Raw genomic sequence first — 24,207 nt, forward strand, 5'->3', positions numbered from 1 at the left:
GCCACCTATCAATTACAAATTTTCAAAACTGTTGACTGTTAACAGTTCTGAACAACTGTTGACTGGACAATTTGCAAGTGGGGTCTGTGCATATGTACATTCTTGAATATTTACACAAAGAAGATGGCAGTGTTGTCTGTGACCATATCAGTAAAGAGTGGAAAGGTTCTCAATTTTTTAGTGAAAAATTTTGATGAGGTGTGTTGCAAAGGACATACTGACTGGCCATTAGAGTAGCAACGTGCATTTATGTTCCCTTGAGTCTGAGAGTCGCCCAATCTGTTGTTAAACAGACTGGTTTGGGTTGGCTTTAAGGCCCTCAAGCAACACAGATGTATACTGTTACCCTCATGGGTAGTCAATATATGTATACTCACGGTCCCTCCACAGCATCCATTTGAATACATATTGTGCTTTTTTCAGGGCAATAAGCTGTGTTATGATACTACTTTTGGGTGTGCCTGGATGTAGAAATGCATTGATATTGAATAGGAAACATTAGTAATTCTCAGTTAACAGTTATTACTCCACATTGCATGCAGTCTGTAATGAGATTTTTTGATAGAATTTTATCTCCAAAAAATTCTCTTGAAACTGATCTCAAATAAAAACTTTGTAATCGAGGTGTATCACGTATACACGCAAAATGATTTGAGTTCCAATTATCCATATAATATTAAGCACACAATCGCAGAAAATGACATGTCTTCCCGTGAAAAGTTAGAAATATTCAAAAAGTGTGAAGAAGAGTACATTAGAAGAATGATAATTATACCAAAAAAAGGAAAAGTTTGATCTCAAAATGTAGAGATGCATTCATGCAATACGTTTATACTACCGTCAAAATAAGTACTTATAGATTGACCAAGATCCAGACCTGTCTGTCTGTCTGTGAACGGTCAGTGCTCTGTCATATGTGAACTGATGTCATTCAAACTTGGTACAAGGGTATCTGATTCATTCCTTTCTCTGTTCATGCCTTTTTGGGTGGGGTCCAGCCTCAGATTATTCAAGAAAAGAAGAAGTAGAAAAGCAATTTGGTCAGACTGAATGTGATTTCTTTGTTATAGTGTCAGTGTACTCTTTGATATTTCATTGAATTTTAGCAATGTTACCAATTGTACTGAAAAGCAATGTTGAACAAATAACTTTCAAGAATTTCATTTTGATTTTCTCTTCCATTGCAGTTTTGTTTCCGAATATATTTTAAATTTCATGTTGTTTCCTTGACAGTACCAAGCACCACCAGGGGGTCAAACATTGCCCCCACCACAGGCTGCACCTAGATCACACAGTCCCTCTGGTCATTACCCAGGGGCAGTGCCTGGCGTGACAGCGCAGATGGGCCACATGTCGCTCAAACAACAAAAGGTAGGAATATCAACACATTTTACCTGTTCATGTAATATTTATTCGAATATTTAATCATGTCTCCTTTATTCCATCCATGCAGGGTGTAGATCTCATTTGAAAGTGTCCAGAGTTTTGAAAACTCAAATCATTATTTCAGTAGTTCTTAACAATATTTTGATAAATTCAGATTGTACTATATGTACCATTAAATGTTCCAGATTTCTAGTACATTAAACTGTTGTACGTTGAGTTGAATCTTTAAGCTGATACTGAAAGACAACACAAGCATTTACCAAATGCATCAAATATGTTCATCTACCAAGTGTGTAAAACTGATAATTATTAATTAGTGAGTTGATTAAGCAATAAAGCACACCCAGCGACGGTATACCACGAGATTTTGACCAGTTCACGACATATATGCACGAGCGATAGCGAGTGCATATATGAAGTAAACTGGTCAAAATGGGGTGGTATACCGTTGCTGGGTGTGAATTATTGCTATTATATCATAACAGTATATTGAAATTCTGGCGAGGAACGACAAAACCAGAGTTTTGCTCAAGCTGAGAGCTCGCGCGTATGGCAGCCGTGGTATATCGCCAATGTAACACGGTTCTTTTCGCGTCTCAACCAATCAGATCGCTATATTTGCGCCATCAATATACTTGTATAATATAATTTACTATATTTCATGATCCAAGTACCAGTTGATTGGAATATGTGTGGGTTGTACTTAGTCAAATATTTTGCTAATTACCGGTATGGGCTTTGTAAGCTGCAGATTTCTACCCATTTTTGATGGACTAGCTTGCCTACAATTATTAGTCCATTCTGACGAGTCACTTTGAGTGCCAAGTTCACTGGCGTCAACTCCTGTCGGTGGCACTCAGTCTCAGGGGAAATGAATATCCATAAAACTTCCCCAAATCATGGAAAAGGGAAATTTTTTTCATTATCACTTTCAAAGGGATACTTTTTCCCATTTAAACCTGGCCAGTGAAAGGATATGGATCCAGGCTCAGGATCTGTCCTGGACCATTTCTGGATGTCACTGGCCAGGAAAGCCAAGATTTTTCGTAAGGGAGAGTATGCAAGTGTATGTGGATTTTGCATTCTGTGTGACGTGTTTGTAGTATGTGTATGTTTGTGCGTATATACCAGTTAGTATATATAGTATGTAATGCATGTACACGTATGCTACCACTATGTGATTATACATACTATATCTATCTATTTATAAACAAGTCTTTGCTGCTTCATACCAAAGGGAATCTCTTCTGGGCAAGTAAAAGATAAAATTCACCTGGCCAACAGATCATCAGATTTATTCAGTTCAGTAGAGCTAAAGTACATTCTTGGCAAGTAGATCAACAATATGTTCAAATCTTAATGTTCGGAAATGTGAAATTTATCTGAAGAAGAACTTTGTTTCATAACAACAAAGTTCATAAACTTGCCTTCTGTACTGTATTATAAAAACTTCAATTAAAGTTTAACAAATCACAAAGAATATATTATTTATCAATTTGTTCTGTTCAATGTAAGGTGCTTCACATTTGTTGGATTTTTTAAGTGCATTGTATGTGTGTGTATTGTGTTTATGCTACCGGTATGTATTTGTTGATAGTGAAGAGAATTTGATCATGACTCATGCAATAGGTTCTATAATATTGAATGCAGGGACTTAACACTAGCCACTGCAAAGTTATGGAAACAAACAGAAATAGTTTGATATTGCAAAAAAAAAAAGTTGTGCACAAATTTACGATAGGAAAGCCATGTTTTTATTCTCAGATATTCTCAGGGTTCTGTAAGAGTTTCATCTTATCACATTTTTCCTCTTTAATAGTAACTTGCCTGGCAATAGCTTTGTTTTCCAAAGTTTGTAAGCTTTCATGTCTGTCATAAAAGTACAGACACCGTGCTTTCAACAATATGATAAGGCATACAATGAACAGAAGATACGCAAGAATTACTTTCGGTTTCTATACGTGAAAGGGGCTATGCACTTTGACATGTCTATTGTGCCGTGTGTGAACTTACATAATTAAAACCTTGAAGGTACGTGCTTAAACAGACATGACCAAACCTGCTGTTGCACATTAGTCAAAAACTGTATTACCGTAATTTGGTTAATCATTGTGAATAAACTGCTAATTGTCAAGTTATCATAGATACATGTTAGTCTTCACCGTCTTTGAACTTCAATCAAACATACATTGTATGCCATGGCTTAGTTATGGTAGAACGCACCTTAGGAACAGATATTTGGACTCTCAAAATCTCACAGTACTTTCCTGGTCTGCTACTTGTTGGGACACATTTTGGAGCTCTTGGAGACAGGAAAATTTTCACCATCTCAGTTTTTGAAATTCAAAACTTTTATTTTTTGTCGCATCCTTGACACAGCGACAGCTGCCATTTTGAACTTCAAATGTAAACGTTAAATGTTGGGTAATTTGTTTCTCTAGTACCAAACTTTGCACGGTGACCCCTGATTTGTCTTCTCGATATGGTAAGAGAATGGATGAAAGTTTTATTGAGGAAAGTTTGAGCAAAAGTTTGTCTTTCACTTTCGAGAGGCATACTACCTTAAGTACAATTGGCTGTAAATTTGACTCTCAAGAGAAAAGTGACATGTTCTGCAACATTTAACCTTGAAATGCATTCACTTTTAATATATAATCATAACAGTATTTGAATATTTGTCATGTAGCTGATCTGTATGTAAACACATTCAATTATAAATAAAAATGGAACACATAGGCCATATGGTAAAACACCTCCACAGTGAGTACCTGGATACTTAGAAATATTGAATGATATTGATATGTAAATACTCTCTCCCTGAAATGTTGGCCTTCGTTGTTCAATATTTGCATAAACAATATTGACTAATAATGTCACTGAGTCTGTCTGGTTTCGTACTCTAATAGTCTGTCAGTTGTCAGGAAAATAAAGGAAAAGTAGCGTTATTACAGGTGGTGTACAGAACTGTATTTGTTGTTATAATAAAGCATTGTGTCTGGTGTAGGTTGCAGTCCAAAAATGATATCAAAAGCCTGGAGTGGTTTAAGTGTCAATGTTGATGCTTTTACTGAATAGTACAAGTGTCTGAAATTTCTGTTTGTTGGCAAAGACATAATTTATGATGTAACGCTATTTGTTCTCCAATTTTCATGCTTAACTTTTGTAATACTTTAGTTTTATTCTAGTCAGTTATTCCCAAACTAGAATTCTACAATTCTACTGACTCAGTCAGTGCTTTCACATACAGTTACATGTAAATGAGTTAACGTGAAAATAAAACATTTGCTTGCCATAGTAGAAATTAGGAAGTACCATTCAATTTAATGCTATTTCTGAAAAATTAGTAATTTATTATGGCAGTTACATAACCAGTTTAGAGGTGTGGGTTGTCAAGGGTAAGTTTACATGTAGCATAGTTTGTATGGACGAGAATGTCATAGGCAACCAATTGTTGTATGCCACTCTGCTTGTCAGTGTCTTGTATATGATATATACACAGTGAAATTCAGGTTTCAAAATTATAGTACATCTCAAATATTTTACTGAAACCCCTACAAATTGAAGAGCTAAAGGAATACCATAAGAATGCCAATTTACAAATTTTGGTCAGAAAATAAATATTTACCATCAGTACTTGAAAGTTCAGTTTTCCTGAAATGACTTGATGTTGAAAGTTCAATCCAGGCAGACAAAATGAAATTTGTTAACTCTATCGGGAAATATAAATTGTTCCATTTTCGGAAAGATAAGCCGGCGAAAACTTTACTAACTACATGAGCCTCAAAATTAACCAACAAAAGCAATAGATCAGAAAAGTATCATGATAGTTTTAAAGTTAGAATACTTGTTTCTGTCCACAAGACACATTCTACCTTAAATTACTTTCCAATCTCTAACAACTAAATTCTGAAATATTTCAATAGAACTTGAGGTAACATTTACTGCTAGCAGTTAGCATATCTGTTATTTTGTATTCATAATTTCTTCCTCATGCATTCAAAAAGTTCACCATTGACGTAAAAAGAATATCGTGAGAAAACATGTCGTAAAGATGGCAACACCCCAAGCCACATACAAGAAGTGAATTCTTTTCAATGAGAGCAATCAGTCACATCCTGACCTCTAACCCTTCCACCCCCATTTCCCTATTTATGGATCCTGCCACTCTATTGAAAACTTTGTTAAAGTCTGGTAATAAAAAGAAGTTAAACCGCTTAACAACTAAAGGACCCTGGAACATTGCTATTTGACATGTCCCAGTGTATGGTAATTTTAAACTTAGATGTACCATATTATTTGTCTATCAATGATTACTTGATTAAACATCTACTAGCAACGTGTAATTGTCTATCAAGATCTGAAGATATTGCCTTTGATGGTATTTAGTAGTTCCCATCGTGCATGTATGTCTCATGTCCTGCAAGATGCTCATTGTGTCTCCCTCAACGAGTTCAAAAAACCTGCAATACAGTAACTCTGGTACCCTGGCAAAACACGTTAGATTACCCCAGCAATGACTCCAGACCAGTACTTTTCTGAAACAGGAACATTTTGAAATCACCCACAGAAAAAAACAGAGCTATATACACTGAGAATCTCATTATAGAAATAATGTCTTTATTTGAGATAAAATTGACAACCAGTCTTTATGATTAATTAAAATTACTGTGTGTGACGAATGGCCATATCAATCAAGGTCCCTATGTAAATTGATACACAATCTACAAGTCATCTATGTGAAGTATGTGTATGCGCAGAGATATGAAAAATATCAACTTATCAAAATATGGCTGTTTCAAAAAGTCTTCCAACCAGTTAGATTCATAAATCGCAAAAGGAAATATTTCAAAGATTTCCAGAACATTTTACTCATTCTTTTAAAGTTCATGGATCAGCCTAGGATATATATGCAGCAGCATGCTTTTAAAGCCTGTTCATCCCCATTTCCTTGTAGGCAAGTCTACAATCACCATCAGTAACAACTGGTCTGGGCCAAACCATGATGATGAAAGGGTAAACTTATTGTATTCTGAACTCTTTGCATCACTCTTAGGAGTTTTCGAAAATTTCCTAGAGTGAACTCAATAACAGCATGTGTGATAATCAAATCCAATCCAATTTTGTTGAATTTAACCCTTTGAGCACCAAAGTCGATTTTTGTCGCCTTTACAAAATATATCCCAGTCAAATTTTGTCAGATTTTTGCCAAAATTTTGATTAAAAACTGTAGCTAATTAAATGTTATGTCTGTTTTCTCCAAAATTATCAAAACAAATACAGAAAAATTCATGACTATTTGTAAAATGTTGCACTAAAATTTTAGTGGGAAAAATTACAGCACTCAAAGGGTAAAGTTTGTGGTGTATAAATTAGGTACGACAACACATTGCTTATAACTGTAGATAAATGCAATGAATGACATTAATGGATACTCCATGTAAAATTATGCAATGTTACAAAAATATTTAACCAAAATTTTTTAGTTAAGAATTTGATGGAGACATCTCAGTATCAATGTAAAATGTTACTTTTTCCAATCGAAGTCCTACATTGTAGCTCCTTTGGTTAGTCCCACGGACACCGTCCGGGGGACTTATAGGTTTGGTCATGTCCGTGCGTGCGTCCGTGCGTGCGTGCGTGCGTGCGTGCGTGTGTGTGTGCGTGCGTCCGTCCGTTCACACAGATATCTCAGAGATGCAAGAAGCGATTTCATTCAAACTTGGTACAAGGATTACTTCATATGTCATACAGATGCACGTCGATTTGTTTTGGGATACGATCCAATATGGCCGCCAGGCGGCCATTTTATTACAATTTTTTCATGTACAGAGCCATAACTCAGACATGTTTCAACCAATTTTATTCAAAGTTGGTACAAGGACATTGACCAATGTCATAGATATGCACGTCAATTTTCTTTGTGATACAATCCAATATGGCCGCCAGGCGGCCATTTTATTACGATTTTTTCATGTACAGAGCCATAACTCAGACATGTTTCAACTGATTTTATTCAAAGTTGGTACAAGGACATTGACCAATGTCATAGATATGCACGTCAATTTTTTTGTGATACGATCCAATATGGCCGCCAGGCGGCCATTTTATTATGATTTTTTCATGTACAGAGCCACAACTCAGACATGTTTCAACCGATTTTATTCAACATTGCTACAAGGACATTGACCAATTTCATAGATATGCACGTCGATTTGTTTTGTGATACAATCCAATATGGCCGCTAGGCGGCCATTTTATTACAATTTTTTCATATACAGAGGCATAACTCAGGCATATCTCAACCGATTTTATTCAAAGTTGGTACAAGGACATTGACCAATGTCATAGATATGCACGTCAATTTGTTTTGTGATACGATCCAATATGGCTGCTGTGTGGTCATTTTGTTACGATTTTTTCATATACAGAGGCATAACTTAGGCATATCTCAACTGATTTTATTCAAAGTTGGTACAAGGACATTGACCTATGTCATACATATGTACGTCGATTTTTTATGTGATACGATCCAATATGGTTGCTAGGCAGCCATTTTATTACGATGTTTTCATGTACAGAGCCATAACTCAGACATATTTCCACCAGTATCATTCAAAGTTGACATTGACCTATTTCATACATATGCTCGTCAATTTGTTTCACGTCATGTAGCAGTAACATGTCAATTATTGAAGTTTCGTAAGTAGGCTGATATGTCAAGAAATATGTACTGCATCAAATTCATGAAACTTTATACAGATGTTAACCGATGTTAAGCTCACATTGCTTTAACATTGAAAAAGACATTTATCAGTGTCAGTTTATTAATTTGTAATTGCATAAGTAATGAACTTTCCTAATTAGGGTGATATAGCCACAAATTAATACAACAGTACGTCAAATGTGATGAAACTTGATACAGATGTTGATCTCATAGTGTTGTAAATACTGCATCAAACTTTATGAAATATGGTACCAGTGATAATCTGTTAAGTGTTAGAATTGTATGCAAAAATGTTTTGCAACATCCTGTTGATTAATTCCTAGTTGACTCATTTTATGAACTTTAGGATGGTGGCCTACATTGGTTTTATGTTTTCATCACCATGGAACTCATTCTTGGCCATTGAGCGCCATCTGTATCAAAGTATTTTTATCACAGACCTAATTAATGAAGAGGACTCTATCCTCTCTGAGGACATGTAATCAAAGTACCCATTATTAACAAGTGGGGACTGTGTCATCAACGATGACTTGTTTTTCAAATTTTGAGTTTTGTGCATGAAAATTTTGTTAGTTTCTTAATAATGTCATGTAAACTTTTTTCTTGTTGATATGTTGTCAAATTTTTTAAAGTACATAATGTTACACTAAATCAATGGATGTGTATTTGGTAACTTGGCGTGATCAGGAAAGATGGTTTGTTGGTTTTCCAGGAGAGGCTGAGAATACAAATTTTAAAAAATACCTCATTTACATAGTGATTCAGTCAACATAAAACAGAGATATGAAATGCTGCTCATACAATCTTTGAAAAGTTACAAAGGAATAATCGGAAGAAGTGTATTGTAAGACCCAATCAATTTAATAAAGACCTGTGAGTGTTAAACAGATTAAAAAACAAAGGTGTTAAAGGCAAGACAGATAGGATGAGATACTATAGTATGTCTAAAACAATAAAGATTGCACTGAGACAAATATTTAAGGTGAGGACAGATCCTTTCTGTGAAATTTGTGATGGTATCTAATTATCTCCTTTAATCCTTGTCAAGCATGTTGCTCTCCAGATTGTCTGATAGTAGGTGGTAAATTAATAGAAATATCAATATTTGTTGTGTAAACACTTAAGCCAATAACCAACCAATTAATGTTCAATATTCATTTTTCCGAAATTGGAACCAATAGGAGGGGAGGTGATGGGTATATAAAGGGAGATGTGAGCTGAGCTAGGGTTTTCAGTCTGCTTATAATATTAAATCAGTTCAGCGGTGAGCCACACCCCCCTGTTTATAATCACAATGGGTAACTGGTGTAGTGAGACATTTGACATTCCATTTACAATGGCTACGTCCTCGGAGGTAAGACCTGTAAACAGTCTCTAGAATAAGTGTTTCTTTGCCGTCTTTGCTTGAACATTGATCATTTCTAACTGCTCCTAAGGAGTGCAGTAAAGGTTGCAGCCATGTGGGGAGGTTAAACTTGGAGGTAGACTATTGAACTTGAACATTTACCGATGTGATTGTAATTGCTATCTTAGCACGTCGATAGCCTGTTTGTATCTGTGCATATGCATGCAGTGTGTTCTGTGTGTATTCTGTACATAGTCACAGTGTCCATTGCCTTACATAAGAGTCATTGTTTAAGTGAAAGTGTTAATCACCTTTGACTTTTGTTTCTCAGCGATTCTCACTATATGTGTGCAGAAGATCAGTCTTTGTTACTCTGTTGCAGCTTTCTTTGATTGAAAGACGTCTGAATTTCTCAAAATCTGCCCCACCTAGTATGTTGGTGGTTGTGAGCCCCAGGCTGTGAGCCGTGCTTTAGGGTCATTTGGTGGGAAATTTCTTCAAGTGTGAAGGACAGTAATTGTGCACTAGTGCCAAAGTGGGTTAAAGATCATCCCAGCAAAACAGTGCTTTTTGTCATTTTGGAAGCAACTGTTCAAAGCGTGTCCCTGAAAAGTTTATAAACCTGATATGTTGCCGTGAAATACATTGGTCTATTTCCTCTTTTAACCCTTTCCCTGCCAGACAGTATAACTTCCCCATCAGCCTACTCAGTGAAAAGCAGTATGTATTTCCACCCATTTGACTTGGTCTGTTCATGGAGGTAGTTGGTCTGTTCGAACAGCTTTAGTCCATAAAAATCATGTTTATAGTATCTGTGATTTCAGGGGCCTTCAAATGTTCATTTTTTTGTTAAAATACACCAAATGGATATGTTGTGTTTCACTGGTTTTAACAAAGTTGACCTGATGGTGAATTATCATCTTGGCAGGAAAAGTATTAAATTTGACCTTCATACAAGGTCAAAGGTCATAGCCTGTATCTAGTCCAGGGTGTACAGTGTTTATTTGACTTCACCTGTTTGAAATGGAGCAGTTCTCTGAGTTTCAACATCATTCTTTGTGTCTCCATAAGGTGTGTTACATGACTGTTGTCTTTCTAAGCTGTCCACACAAAGGAGTGAAACTTCTTATTTTTATGACACGCCTTCCGGATGTATTCAGTTACTACAGTTGGTTAAAAGGCAATAAGTATACAGTTAGATAGCATTCATGATTTTTGTCAGTATTACAAGTCAGTGCATTGGACATATTTGTAATCATTAACCAGTCTGTGGTTGATCAGGTAGCAATAAATACAATTGTACAGATTGAAGTCTGATTTAAATTGTGTTAATAGACAACTGTGTTAATGGACAGGACAAAGTATGCGTATGGCGTCAGTTTAATTATTAATTATACAAAAAGATGTCAGAGGAGAGTGGAGTGAAAGGTCAGAAAACAGGCAGACTAACTTGTTTCTAAGATTACTGAGTAATTATAGAACTACAGGTGCAGTGTATATAGTATCTTTATTTATTATCTTCTGTTTGAAATTTATAAAATTGGGTATTTGAAGCAACTTTTTCTCAACAGTATAATCTGATTTTAGACTAAAACAGCACATTAGTGTAGTTGGTTTATCAGTAATAAAAATTTATTGAAATTCATTCATTTAGATTTTTTCTACCAGCACTTCAAACTTTTTTAATTTATCAATTGAATACTTTCTCTTTGTTAACTAGTGACTCTGAAAAAGTTTGAACTTTTGAGATAACTTTTTTCCATGAGTTTGAATTTAATGCCACTGACTCTTTGTAGGATCTGTGATGAAATCTTATGTGACAATACTGTGCCAGAGAATTTGAAATGTTTAATAGACATACCTAGCACTGCACTTGTTATGTATGTTTAAGTTTCTGCTTCGTTATGAAATTGAAACCAGGAAGCTAGTGCTTCCTGGTGCAAAGTTATTTTCAGTTCCCAAAACTTTCATCGGTAGTACTTACGGAGACATGCCACGCCTTATAGAAAGACAGAAGATCTTGTGGTTTCTGGAGATTTCATGCTGCTAAGGAAAATTACCGTATTGTAAATTTTGTACAAATCAGGTGCATATTACTGACATCAGAACCCACATAGATTATCCAATAATGGTGGACAGGAATGGAGACTTGGAGATGTTTTCAGTGAATCAGATGATGTTTGTATGTGCTATGCAGTACATATTGTGCAGTATTTTGAATGCAAATGAAATAAGAACAGCAGGATTTTATGTTGCCCTGGGAAACAGTCATAAGAAATTTATCTATAATCAAATTTTCCACCATTATGGTTGCTGATTCACACATGAGTTGTTGCTATGACGTGCACATGATTTACTGTCATGCTTTTCAGTTCCTTCTTGTACAATATGTTGACTTTTTTCACAAAATATATTCAGGAATGTAAAATATCTTGAAGTAGATACTATGCACTGTGCTTTATCCACGGATAATCCTTTAAAATCATACTGAAATCTATCAGTGTGCAATGGTTACCAAGGCAACTGGACATCTGTTAATGTGCTTGTATTCAGTTTTATCGCTTCAAGGTCATGAAAAATTTTCCAGAAACTGAAATTTGGAATGTTGTGGGGGGTACGCTTGCTATTGCATTGCCATTCATAGATTCTTTATCCCAGATCATCAAGGGCAGAAACATGCATATGAACGTTACAGCTTTAGTTTATAACCCAGATGGCCGTTTGATATTACAATCATTGTCTTCAAAGGTTCACATTATAAATAGTTTTACCAATATGGTTCTGAATATCAGAGATTTGACTTAGAAAAATTTGAGTAGGATATATCGAAATAAAGTAGATAATAATAATAATAATAATTTTATTGTCATATATATACGCTATTGCACATACAATGAAATACATCTTGGTTTTGCGAAAACAAAAGGACAGACAGTGAGATTAAAAAAAAAAGGGAATAAAAGAGCAATACACAGAATTAAAAATAAAAGCACCGACTTCAGAAGTACAAGTGTAGGAACTATGAGAGATATGTTAAAATATAATGCAATTAAAAAAGTCATCTTTCAGTACAGCTATTATTAATATAATCGTGAATTCAAACACATGAATAAATAATCTGGATGGAGAATTCTGGTTTATGACCTAAGGTATTCATAGTATTTTAGAATTGAAGAGAAAATATGTCATACTCCATGATTACAATTGCTTGGATTGCAAGCTTATAATACCAGAATGCACTAAGATATCAGAGTTTATTTTAAGGAAATAATGTGAACTGGGGTGCTAATCAGAATCATTTTAATTTGAGAATAGATATTGCTTCTGCAACTGATCTGTATTTTGTTGAACTGTCCTTGAAAGAAACCGCGATCACGGACTGAAGGATGATGCCATGTTATGGATGGTGCAATATGCACATGTACTACTGCAAACAATATCAAATGTCTGGCTGTTGCATAAATACCCTGGCAACCAACATCTCTGGTTTTAACCTTTTCACCACCATGGTTTGACCCATTGTTATCAATGATGTATGCGAATCTCTTTACAGGAACTCCAAGTGAACATGTTAAAAACCTATTTTGTTGCTTTTCAAAATTCATGCAGGAAAATGGCCATTAGTGACAAAATACATTAATTATGTAATATAAATATGGTTGAATAAACACATTCTACATGTAATTCATTAAAAATTTGATGGGTTCAAATTATTTGAGATATTGTCATGATGGGAAAGGGTTGCCAGCAAATTCATTTTGGATACATAGGTACCAGTACAGTGTTCAATAATTAACTCCATAATTGAATAGCATTGTGTGTTTTAGTCTGTCTACTTGTGCCATTCCTTAATGTTCAACAAAGGTTAAAGGTCAAAAAAGGATATATTTCACTTTCTAATTGCATTAACAAGCATATTGAAAATTTACTTGTCCAAATTTTCAAATTTTTTGATCAGTTTGTCAATGGTTTGTTGGTGTATTTAAATAAATCAAGGCCTCATATAGAGTTTTGGGCTGTTTTGATCAATATCACTTCAAAGTAGGTGCCAGGATCCTTGTTCAGAGTAAGCCTAGAAGACAGGTCACCATCCTGAAGTCTTAGAAAGTATTGTAAAGGTCAACGAGGTCAGGAGGTCAATAGGGATCATTTTGACTACCAAATCTCAAAAGAGAAATAATGGGTGGGTTCTTTGTTTAGCTACCATGGTTCTGTAGTGCTATCGATACAATGTGACACACCCACATAAACGTGCCCTAAACCAGGGAGGGTGCCTAAACATTCTGCCATTGGAATTTGGTATCTAAGCAATGCCAAATAATATTTAAGTTACTCCTCAGGTGCAAGAGTTCCGGACAATGGTTGTAACAAGAATGGTTGCTATTATCAACACATCCTGTGATGGTTTTTGTAGTTCATCTACTCTCTTCTGTCACAAGTTTGTGAAAATCCCCATGGTGTGCTCACAGCCACGTGCCGTACTTTGAATTCATTATTTCAGCAGGAAGAAACTTCTGATTAATCACTTGCAGCAATCCATCAGACGATGGGTAATTCATCAAGTGGTATAGCATGACAAATTATTTGATGATCGTGATGGTGGAACACAATCAACTAATTAAACCATTAATAATCTGGACTGTGCATGCGTGTCCAGAATGGCAGCATCACTTCTCAGTTTGTAGTATGCCAATATTGGTTTCTGTCCCCTAAGGTAGTATGTATGTCGAAAGTGAAAGACTTAAACTTTTCAAATGAAACATTCAACCATTCTCATACCAAATCAACAATAAAAATTTGGGGGGGAGGGTCACCATACAAAGTTTGGAACTAGCGAAAGAAATTGCCTAACATTTTGCGATATTTGAAATTCAAAATGGCCGCTATCCCTGTGTTACTATATCAACTCTTTGGGAAAAAATTGAATATGGATTTTTGAAAAACTAAAACGGTAAAAGTTTTTCTTTCTCCAAGAGCTTTGAAATGAGCCTTCACAAGTGGTAGATCAGAAAAGAATTGTAGCAATTTAAGAGTCTGAATGTCTGTCCCGGAGGTGCATTAGTTGCTCTGAAAATTGCAGATGTACAGAGAGGTACTTATAAACTGATGGCAGATTCTGTATTACTTTGTGAAAATCAGTCACTTCAAATGTTCTTCAAAATTTGCTCATTCTGTGAGGAATTTTAAATTGATAAATACAAATATTGTGAAAATGAATGGAGGACCATTGGCAGGGTCATTAACTGAGTTCTGTTTGTGTTGAAGTTCCAAATGTTTTCATGAAGTAGCTATTGTACTGATCAACTTTGACAAAAGTAGTTTATGAAATATAACAAAGAAATTAACCCTTTGAGCGCCAAAGTCTATTTTTGTCACCTTTATAAAATATACCACTGTCAATTTTTTCTGTGATTTTTGCCAAAATTTTGGTAAAAAACTAGCTGATGAAATGTGATATCCATTTGGTCCAAAATTATGAAAAAACTTACTGAAAAGTTCACAAAAATTGGTAAAATATTGCATTAAAATTTTGGTGGGAAAAATTACAGCAGTCAAAGGGTTAATTATTGCAAGATATGTGAGCCTTTCATCTTCTGACTTTCAGTTGCTGAATCATGTGGTGCTGATAATATGTAGTAAAACCATGATAGTGTAGTGTATCAAGCCTTTGGGTGCTGCAATTTTCTCCATCAAAATTTTAGTATAATATTTTACAAATTTTTACAAATTTTTTTTTAATTTTTTGATAATTTTAGATCACATTGATATCATTTTTCATGGGCTACAGTTTTTGATCAAAATTTTACTAAAAATCTTTTAAAAAAATGTTTCATGCTGAAAAAAGTTATCTGGGTTATATTTTATGAAGGAGACAGAAATTGACTTTTACAATCAAAGGGTTAAGGCAGCTAAATACCTTTTAGCCACTTTCAGATTTTTATTTTTTTCTCAATTGAACACGTCCCAAACCCCAATAAAGTATACATTTTCTGAAAGCCCTGATATAGAGCTATCTGACCAAGCACAGTACACGGTCTTATTTGCATAAGAGTCACGTGACAAGCGCTTTGCTGAACCTTCCAAAAACCGGTTTTTCCCGCCTTACGCGAACATGCTGCAATATTTCCGGTTGAAATTTCTTCATTGACAAGCCTTGACAATATCCTTCAAAATGGTGTCTGCGATTTGTTCCCGGAGGCTCCATTCAAATTATATGGCGTGATAATTAAAATTCCTTGAAAAGCACCTTCATCTAACACCTTTAAGAGCGCATTAAAAAAAAAACCAAAGGCATATAAAAAAAATCCCAGACACGGTTTTGAAGGATATTGTCAAGGCTTGTCAATGAAGAAATTCCAACCGGAAATATTGCAGCGTGTTTGCATAAGGCGGGAAAAACTGGTTTTTGGAAGGTTCAGCAAAACGCTTGTCACGTGACTCTTATGCAAATAATGACCGTGTACAGTGCTTGGTCGGATAGCTCTATATCAGGGCTTTCAGAAAATGTATACTTTATTGGGGTTTGGGACGTGTTCAATTGAGAAAATAATAAAAATCTGAAAGTGTCTAAAAGGTATGTAGCTACCTTAAGAACCTGTTTTATAAAGTCAATGAGACTTTGATCTTTTACAGCATCTTCTAATTTGAAGACGCTGTTTCTTTATATTCATTAAAAATCTTTTACAGTGATAAATGAAGATCATATGATAGTTTCGTGAATTCACTTAGACATTAATTTTCAAGGTCTCGTGTGAGGTATTTCTCATATTTTGAATGCAAGGAAATTTAGCAGTTGAGCAGAGTCTGTGATGTAACTTATTTATCCAAACACAAAAACATGAATTGCAATGAACAGATTGTCTTGTTGTACATGACTTAGCACCTACTGCAAATAACAACCATTATCCAACACAACTATTTGGATTACTCTGAAATGAAAAAAATTTGGAAAGTATTGACTGTGTCGTTGCTATATAGAGCAAAGTTCATGAACGATAATTAGGTTTTCATGGTGAGCGTGGAGATTGTTTTGAAATATGATCATACTGGAATGTAACTGATACATATGTGTGGATTAAAAGTGAAATGATAAATCGCAAATTGGGTTTCAATTGCATTACAGCCTGTCATTTATTCAGCATAGTGAACATAATGTCATGCAGAACAAGATTATGCAAAGGTATTGGTAACTTGTATTGTCCTTCATCACGCTAGGGGGTTTATACCGATGTTATCCTTACCACACTGAATGGGCTGATAAGAAGCTATTATCCAATTGGATGGTTGAATCTTACAGTTACATGTATAATTGAATAATGCAAATAGACCCCCCCCCCCCGTAAGTTGCTGTGAATAGTGACCAATCAGAGATGATCTTCCGAGCACGCTGCACATCAGCAGCACTGAACTGTAGGGTTTTTAAACTTCACCAAGTTAGGAGGTGTACATGGTTTTTCTCCTTTATTAAACCAGACGGTTTATGCAATTGCTTTCTCTACCATGATTAAGCTGAGAGATATCAAGTCTAATTTGAAGCGATTGTGTCAATAGACAGCAAGTGATACATTTACATGTAATATCATCATCCTTCTTATGTCATTGGTATGGTATCCATGGTTATTTAGGTGAAAGTACGTGTGTTTACTATCCGTCTTGTTGTTTTTGTGTATGCAAGTGGCATAATTGTGTCTGTGTATTGTATGTGTGTATCAGTGTGAGGATAATGTGCATATGTCTGTGTATTTACGTGGTCCTATATATTAACAATTGTTGATTGCATCATTGTATCTATATCTGAATGTTGTTCTGCTTTTGGTGCATAATCAACCAGACAGGGGTGGAGTGTAATCACAGACTGGAAGATCTGCAGCTTGAGGCATTCCTTTCCAAACTCCTCCCCTCATGACAAATGGCCCATGAGCAATGATCTTCCAGTTTACAGTCACAAAGTTTATTGATAAGAAATCGAGGTCTTTCCTATTCACTGACTCACTAATCATCAAGTAAAAATAATCGTGTGAGTCAAAATTGAAAAGAAAAGGTATTTTAAAAAAAATCTGAGATCTGTTTTGAAATGGATGTCATAATCATACTCTCAGTTTTACATTCACCAACAGCAGAAGTATGCAAGTCAATTAAACAATTTGGCACAGATTTTGACTGGGTCCAAACATGAACGTTGCAAAGGAACGTAAACACCAAAAAATGGCTTTACGGTCAGCTGTTTTGATTTGATATTCTCTGCAATGCTCCATACCTCTACTTTCTTAGAAAGGGCAACATGTACCATGTTCCAGATATAACGTTGAATTCATTGTAATTAAAAAAGATATAACGTTGAATTCATTGTAATTGTAACTTTAAAAAAAAGACTTGGTTAATTATTATGCGGAATAGAAGTAAAAGATTGACATTTAAAGATCTACTGACTGCATCAGTGATGAGATACAGAATAATGAAAAACGTCATTTCCCTTCAGAACTTTTGACATTTTACGATTCAACATTTGTGATTTAACATCAGGAACCATTGTTGAGTCAAGCAAAGCTTGCGTTTTTTAAAAGAAACCAGATATTCGATGACTTGTTTCTGGACTGGAATATTGCCATCACGGGGACACGATTTCAATAATTGAAAGATCACGGATCACATAGACAGATGCTGGCATCGATGTTGATCACAAAGTGAATTTATAGTCTGAGTTTGAGCACGGACAAGCAGACTTTAATTTTCAAACTCATGTTATCATGGCAAACAAGATAGCATCTTCTTCCAGGCAGTCTCCTTCTGCATGACAAAATACAGAGATTCTGAATTTTTTTTGGATACAACTCTTCTCTGTATGTGCAGAAACTGAAGAAGAAGATGAAGAAAAAGGGCAAAAGATCATCGTCCTCATCATCCTCATCATCATCATCTTCCTCGTCCTCTTCCTCTTCCTCCTCATCTTCTGGTTCAGGAAAGAAAAAATACAAAGACAAAAAGAAACATAAGGTCAAAGGTCATAAAGTACATGTGATCTACTAAGGTGCAGCAATGTCGTGTTTCAACAAATCAGTGAAAATTGTAGGTTTATTGAGTAATAACTTCATAGAAATTAGATTAAAAAATGAAAATTATTAATCAGCTTGACCGAGAGAGTTTAGTTCTTACAGCTGCATAAGCTGTATCTTTTGGCTATTTTTTCAGACGGTTTGTTTTGTGGTTTCCCTACACTTTCTGCATTGAATCCCTAAACTGTAATTTAATGCCAAGTATTTAGCATATCGACACAACCTATATGAGTATAATCTCCATTGTTATTGTTGAAAATTGTATTCAAGTCCGGACTAGAATTCATTTGTAAACAATAAACAATGATCACTACACACATACAAGCTGTGTTGACAAAAAGAATACTCGAATTTCAGCATGACAAACGGATTAGGGTCAGACATGATAGTTGATATACAGAAGCAGAATACTGAAAAACTTGCCACAAGTTACAGCTTATGTCCCTTTAATAGATGATGTATTGAAAAGAATGAAATATGCAGGATTTCATTAACAATAACAAATTTAGAAAGTTCATTTAATAGAAGCATTCCAAGTGCAATACATGTATATGTTAATAAGTTACCAAGTTAATGCAAATCAAGACACAGGACAATTTGTATCAAACTGAATGTGCTTTTAATGTTCTAATTTTGTTCAGTTCTAGGGAATGTATAAGTTGTATCCAAAAGTTAATCGGGCATTCCAACAGCCACAATGCGTGGCAGGCAATTCTGTGTCTGAACATTTTAACAAAGACATATATATAATGCAAAAAATGCGACAAATTTCTAAGTTTCTTTTTCCATACCTCATAAGGCACAGTATAACATAATACTTGAGTCTTTTTACAGACAAAGCTATTTGGCACAGAATCTCAGATTTACAAGTAAAGTTTTTTACCAGCTTTTTGCCTTCTACATGGGATTAATGTCAGAGCACCCATGATTCCTTCAAATCAAAACAATATGAATGTGTTTCCTTATGTCGCGTATAATTTCACTTTTCTTTACCAATGAATTCATCAAAGACATTAAAAATTGATACGCCATGTTACAATCATCAAATATCTGCGGTAACATGATAGAGTCAAGATGAAATTTGCCCTACTACCGACAAAGCAGTTGTAGCATTTAATGTCAAGCACAGCTGAGAATGGCGCCATACAACCTGTCCATTTTCATGATCCTCCAGGCAGTTATTGTACTTTGCCAAGTTTTTTACATCTCAGTCACTGGCGACTTTTCAGTCTTCCTTGTAGTAGGAAAATGCCGGAACTTTTGTTGCGTTTTCCAGTATTTTTGTTCCGTTTATGAACATGGCGCTATTTGAGTAATGATTTGTACTCCCAAAAGCATGTTACAATGCATAGATTTAGCTTGGGAATATCTGCCGTGTGTGTATACAATATGTCTTTGTATTGTTGACAAGTGAATTCTAGTCTAGACTAGAATTATCTTGTCAACAATGAATTGCGTATCCTATAAAATGATAATTGCTTGCAAGGCTACGGTAAATAATTTTAACATCACCATACTTTGAGGAGAAGAGCAATATATTCATATTATAGAATAAAGATAATGAAAAAAGCATCAAATATTACAACTCTCATCCTTTTATTACTTTGAGAACTGTTAAGATCTACAAATCCAAGTCTTGCAGCCTAACAACATGTATATAAGCTAAGTGATTTGGTTGTAGGTTGGGTGTCTGGCATTGTAGTTTGTTTAGTTCTGTTTAAATTCCTTTAATCAAGAAATCTTTAGAACAGCTTTTTTCATCATGAAATTTTCAAGTGTTTGAGCATGGCGCTATTTGAGTAAACTTTTATGAAATTTAATAACTACTTTAGTAAATTCGTATGGTGAATATTTAGAATTTAATGAGTTGTTTAGTGCCATACAGCATAATTTTCCTTTTATTCGATGTGAAATCTTACCACAGATTGTATCAACCACTAGCTGTGTCGATGTTCCATACAGAGCCATTCATTTTCCAAGGGTCTCCTTTGTAAAACAGATGTCACGACTGCATGACTGGTTTTGTAATATTAATTCCTCTTATCCTGAGCTATTGATTTTGCCAATTAATAGTACAGTCTCTCTTTGTGAAGCTGAAGTTTTTATTTGGAAAAGATCAATAAATTTTATATTTAGTTACGTAATATTTAGAGTGGATACTGAATTAACACTAAGTATTGATATTAGTGTAAATTATAATAAACAAAAATAAGAACTAATCTTCAGTATGTGGAGATCAGTTGTTTGGAATGAAAGGTGTTGTTGAATTGTTCATAAAGGGTTGTAAAGTTTTAGGGAAGTTAAGTAAGTTTGAGATATTTTTCATCAGTGCAAACAATGCTGATCTCTTCAGGGTAAGTGCCAAATTGCACTGCAATTGATAACTTCGCAGTTTTAACCCTTTTCCTGCCAGACCGTATCACTTCCTCTTGTGCCTAGACAATAAAAAGTGGAATTTAACCAAATCTAGACGTATTTTCACTTATTTGGCATGGTATATTGTAGCAGATTTGGTCACCAACAATCATAAGAACAGTATCTAGGCACAGAGTTTTCAGGGAACCTTTAAAGTTAAATTTAAATATTCAAATTTTTGTGAAAAATCAACATATGAGACATGTTATGCCTTGTTGCTTTTAAACATATTGACCTGAATGTGACATATGAAGGCAATGACAATGTAGTGTACAGTCTTAAAAATCACCTTCTGGATAGATCACCTGGATGTTTGTGACATGCAGTTGTCAATCTATCATACTTCTATAGTCAGACAAAACATTGCTGCGCCTTTGTAGCCATCATTTCTCCTGACCATTCCCTCCTTCCGTTTGCTGTAATCTGCTTCCCTTCCCATCATGCCCTTTTCAAGTCATCTGGACACCGCAGCTAATCAATGGCAGCCCAGTTGGCACGTACTTCTAGCAGGTACCACGTTTTGTTCAGTATATCTGTGTTTTCTCTTTGCTATGAAAGCAGACTTCAGAAATTGTGCTTGGACCAAAATCAATAACCCATCATCAAGTGGCTTTCTGTATGTGTTTCTTCACGGTATTCAAGGTCAGCCGTTGCAGGCAACTCCAATACTCACAATCAGCCATTGAAACATTTAAGTTTTGGTGACAAAAATGACAGAATTAATATGTGTCTATGTACTTAAGGGTGAACTTAGAGTTTCCTAAATATACACAAGTCAACCAAACTTTTTTACATATCATTTTACCAATCCCATGCCAGTGTAACAGTCACCATAAAAGTATTCAAATATTCTCTGTTTCACCTGGGGTCAAAGGTCACAAATTCTGTCACTAGAGAACTGCCTGTGTTACACTAGCATGATAGTAACGTACACCTGTTCCGGTGATTTGAATGTCCAGGCACAATTTCTGAATGCTACCAAGCTAGCCATTCTTTACTGCTATCTACAAACACTTGAAACTTCAGAGAATTAGGTAAAGTCTATGCCGGATTATGATTGCCTTTTGGATCATGTCAATGAAAAAAGCAATGGATTCGCATGCGGAGTAATTTCCTTTGATTCACATTATTGGGATTCTCTCTTGGTTCACTAAGTTGGTTTTTACCTGCCGCTAAGTCTTGTTTAGACTCATATTTCATTGTCACTTGCTCAAAGCAGATGTTAGTGACAGTTAACTTCAATTTCCGCTGAAAGAAAATGGCAGATTTGTTTGCTCCCGATCAATTATCAAGTCAAGATGATTTGTGATTTGACAAGATAAATAGAAATACAATAGGATGAGCTATTATTAGCAAAGACAATGTTTTGTATCGTAAAATTTTCTGTTTATGGATGAAAACAGAAGACAGAGATGAATTCTTGCATAATACAAGAAAACTCTCTATGATTGATCATCACTTTGATAGAATGGTTTAAAAACTGACCGCAGTATTCCACAAGAAATTTTAGAAAATTACAAAACTTATAAAACAGCAGATGTACAAGTCTGGTAAACTTAACTTTGTCGTTACTTTTTGACTTTTTCACTGAAAGAATGGCTAGCTAGATGTATGCATTATGGAAAACACTGTATCTGGACAATCAATGTGGGACCGCAGAAGTCATCAAACTATCAATTACCCACAAGTCTCTTTGATTTGTATCAACAGGTATTTTCCTTTGGAAAAAGTACTACCCAGCAGATTTTCAATCAGAATTATCATTGCTTCATGTTTGAAAATTAGTTCTCAAACTCTTAAAGAATATTGCTTTACAAATGCTCCAAAAGTTCTGCATCTTTTCCGAGTGTGTAATAAAAAACTTTTGACCATCACTCATCTCTCACCTATGGATTTAGTCCATACAAAAACTGTTTTTAGTGTCAAAAGTGGACTCTCTGCTTTTGTAGAATTCTTTTGTTTTGTTCTTTACAAAACTTGAAAGTCAGGAACTTGGTTTCCTTATGCTACAAATAATAATTTTCAAAATCATTCTCAAATTCAATATGAAGTACACAAATGCAGATTTTCAAAGTGACAGAAACTTCCTTGACCAATGGTGGAATGCTGTTTGCAAGTAAGACTTCCTTGATTCTATGGAACATAAGACAATATCTGTTGGCACATCAATTTCATTGCTCAGTAATACAAAGCGGTGTTGAAATCACAGAACTAAAACCACCCCACATCATTTGATGTCAGTAATTGATATAATCACCACAAACCAGGTTTATGTGTAGTATTCCGTCTGTACAACATAACTACAAGTAGCACTTTATCCCACTGGAGTTTTGAAATGTGCGGTTTTACATTTCTAAGTTTTGAAAAGTGTCATTTCACATTTCTTTGACTGCAAGTTGGTAATCTGTACATCGCATCCTATTCTGGATTTGCCATACTGTGGTGTTTTAGCTGAACACAACGTTGATAATGAACCACATAATCGTACTAAAATCCATCGGTGTGTCTCGTGCAAAGTCTACCTCCAATCTTCTTGGTGTTTGTTCTTGAATTCTTCAAGTTTTTCTATCGCAATTTTTTAATCACTGTTCCTCAATCAACAATGTTTTCATCACAGGGAGAAGGTTCTATCAAACCAAAGGCAGGCTTTAACGGTCAAAATGAGGCTGAAGTTTTGCGGAACGCCATGAAAGGTCTTGGTAAGTCTTGTTTGAATGGTCACGTCCTGTACAACAGCGCCCTCACTATATTGAAGTTTGTGAGGATTGCTATTTCATCTCAGCATGGCATGATCTGATTGAGGAAGTTCATAGTTTCGAAATAGAGAACAGATAGGTTATTACATTTTCCAACTAAATTGATCGAAAAAGTTTCAACTTTCCAATTCCTTTACACAAAGATTTCTTGTGAATATTTCTGAAATATTCCTACTTGAACGTGTATGATCAGAATGATTTGTGAAAGTATGGTGATACTGTGATTGAAAGCAAGATACATGTAAAACACGCGTGCCTCATACAAGTTTTATAAATTTCTTCTAAATAATGTGATTATTTTGCTTTGTGTTCCAGGAACTGATGAGAAAGCCATTATTCATGTTGTAACATCATGTAGCAATGAACAGCGACAGCAAATACTGAAAGATTACAAGACAATGTTTGGCCGGGTAGGTATTTAACCCTCAATAGTATCAAGTTAATACATGCCATGAAACAGAAAATTGTCAACTTTTGTTGAAACTTTTCCTGAGGAAAGATTAAACCGTTCTCTGTCATGATCTAGTA

General features: G+C 35.1%; 1 protein-coding gene across 3 annotated transcripts in view; it reads left to right on the plus strand.

Moving 5' to 3' along the window:
- Positions 1-24,207, plus strand: part of LOC139122652 (annexin-B12-like) — a 365,245-nt gene that overhangs the window by 333,524 nt on the left and 7,514 nt on the right. For all 3 annotated transcript variants that reach the window (XM_070688243.1, XM_070688244.1, XM_070688245.1), the window contains 3 exons: positions 1,234-1,371; positions 23,541-23,622; positions 23,995-24,089. In XM_070688243.1, coding sequence (XP_070544344.1) covers positions 1,234-1,371; positions 23,541-23,622; positions 23,995-24,089 — 315 coding nt within the window. The remainder of the gene's footprint in view (positions 1-1,233; positions 1,372-23,540; positions 23,623-23,994; positions 24,090-24,207) is intronic.

Source organism: Ptychodera flava, chromosome 22 (genome assembly GCF_041260155.1).
Source record: "Ptychodera flava strain L36383 chromosome 22, AS_Pfla_20210202, whole genome shotgun sequence".
In the NCBI taxonomy this organism is placed as follows: Eukaryota; Metazoa; Hemichordata; class Enteropneusta; family Ptychoderidae; genus Ptychodera; species Ptychodera flava.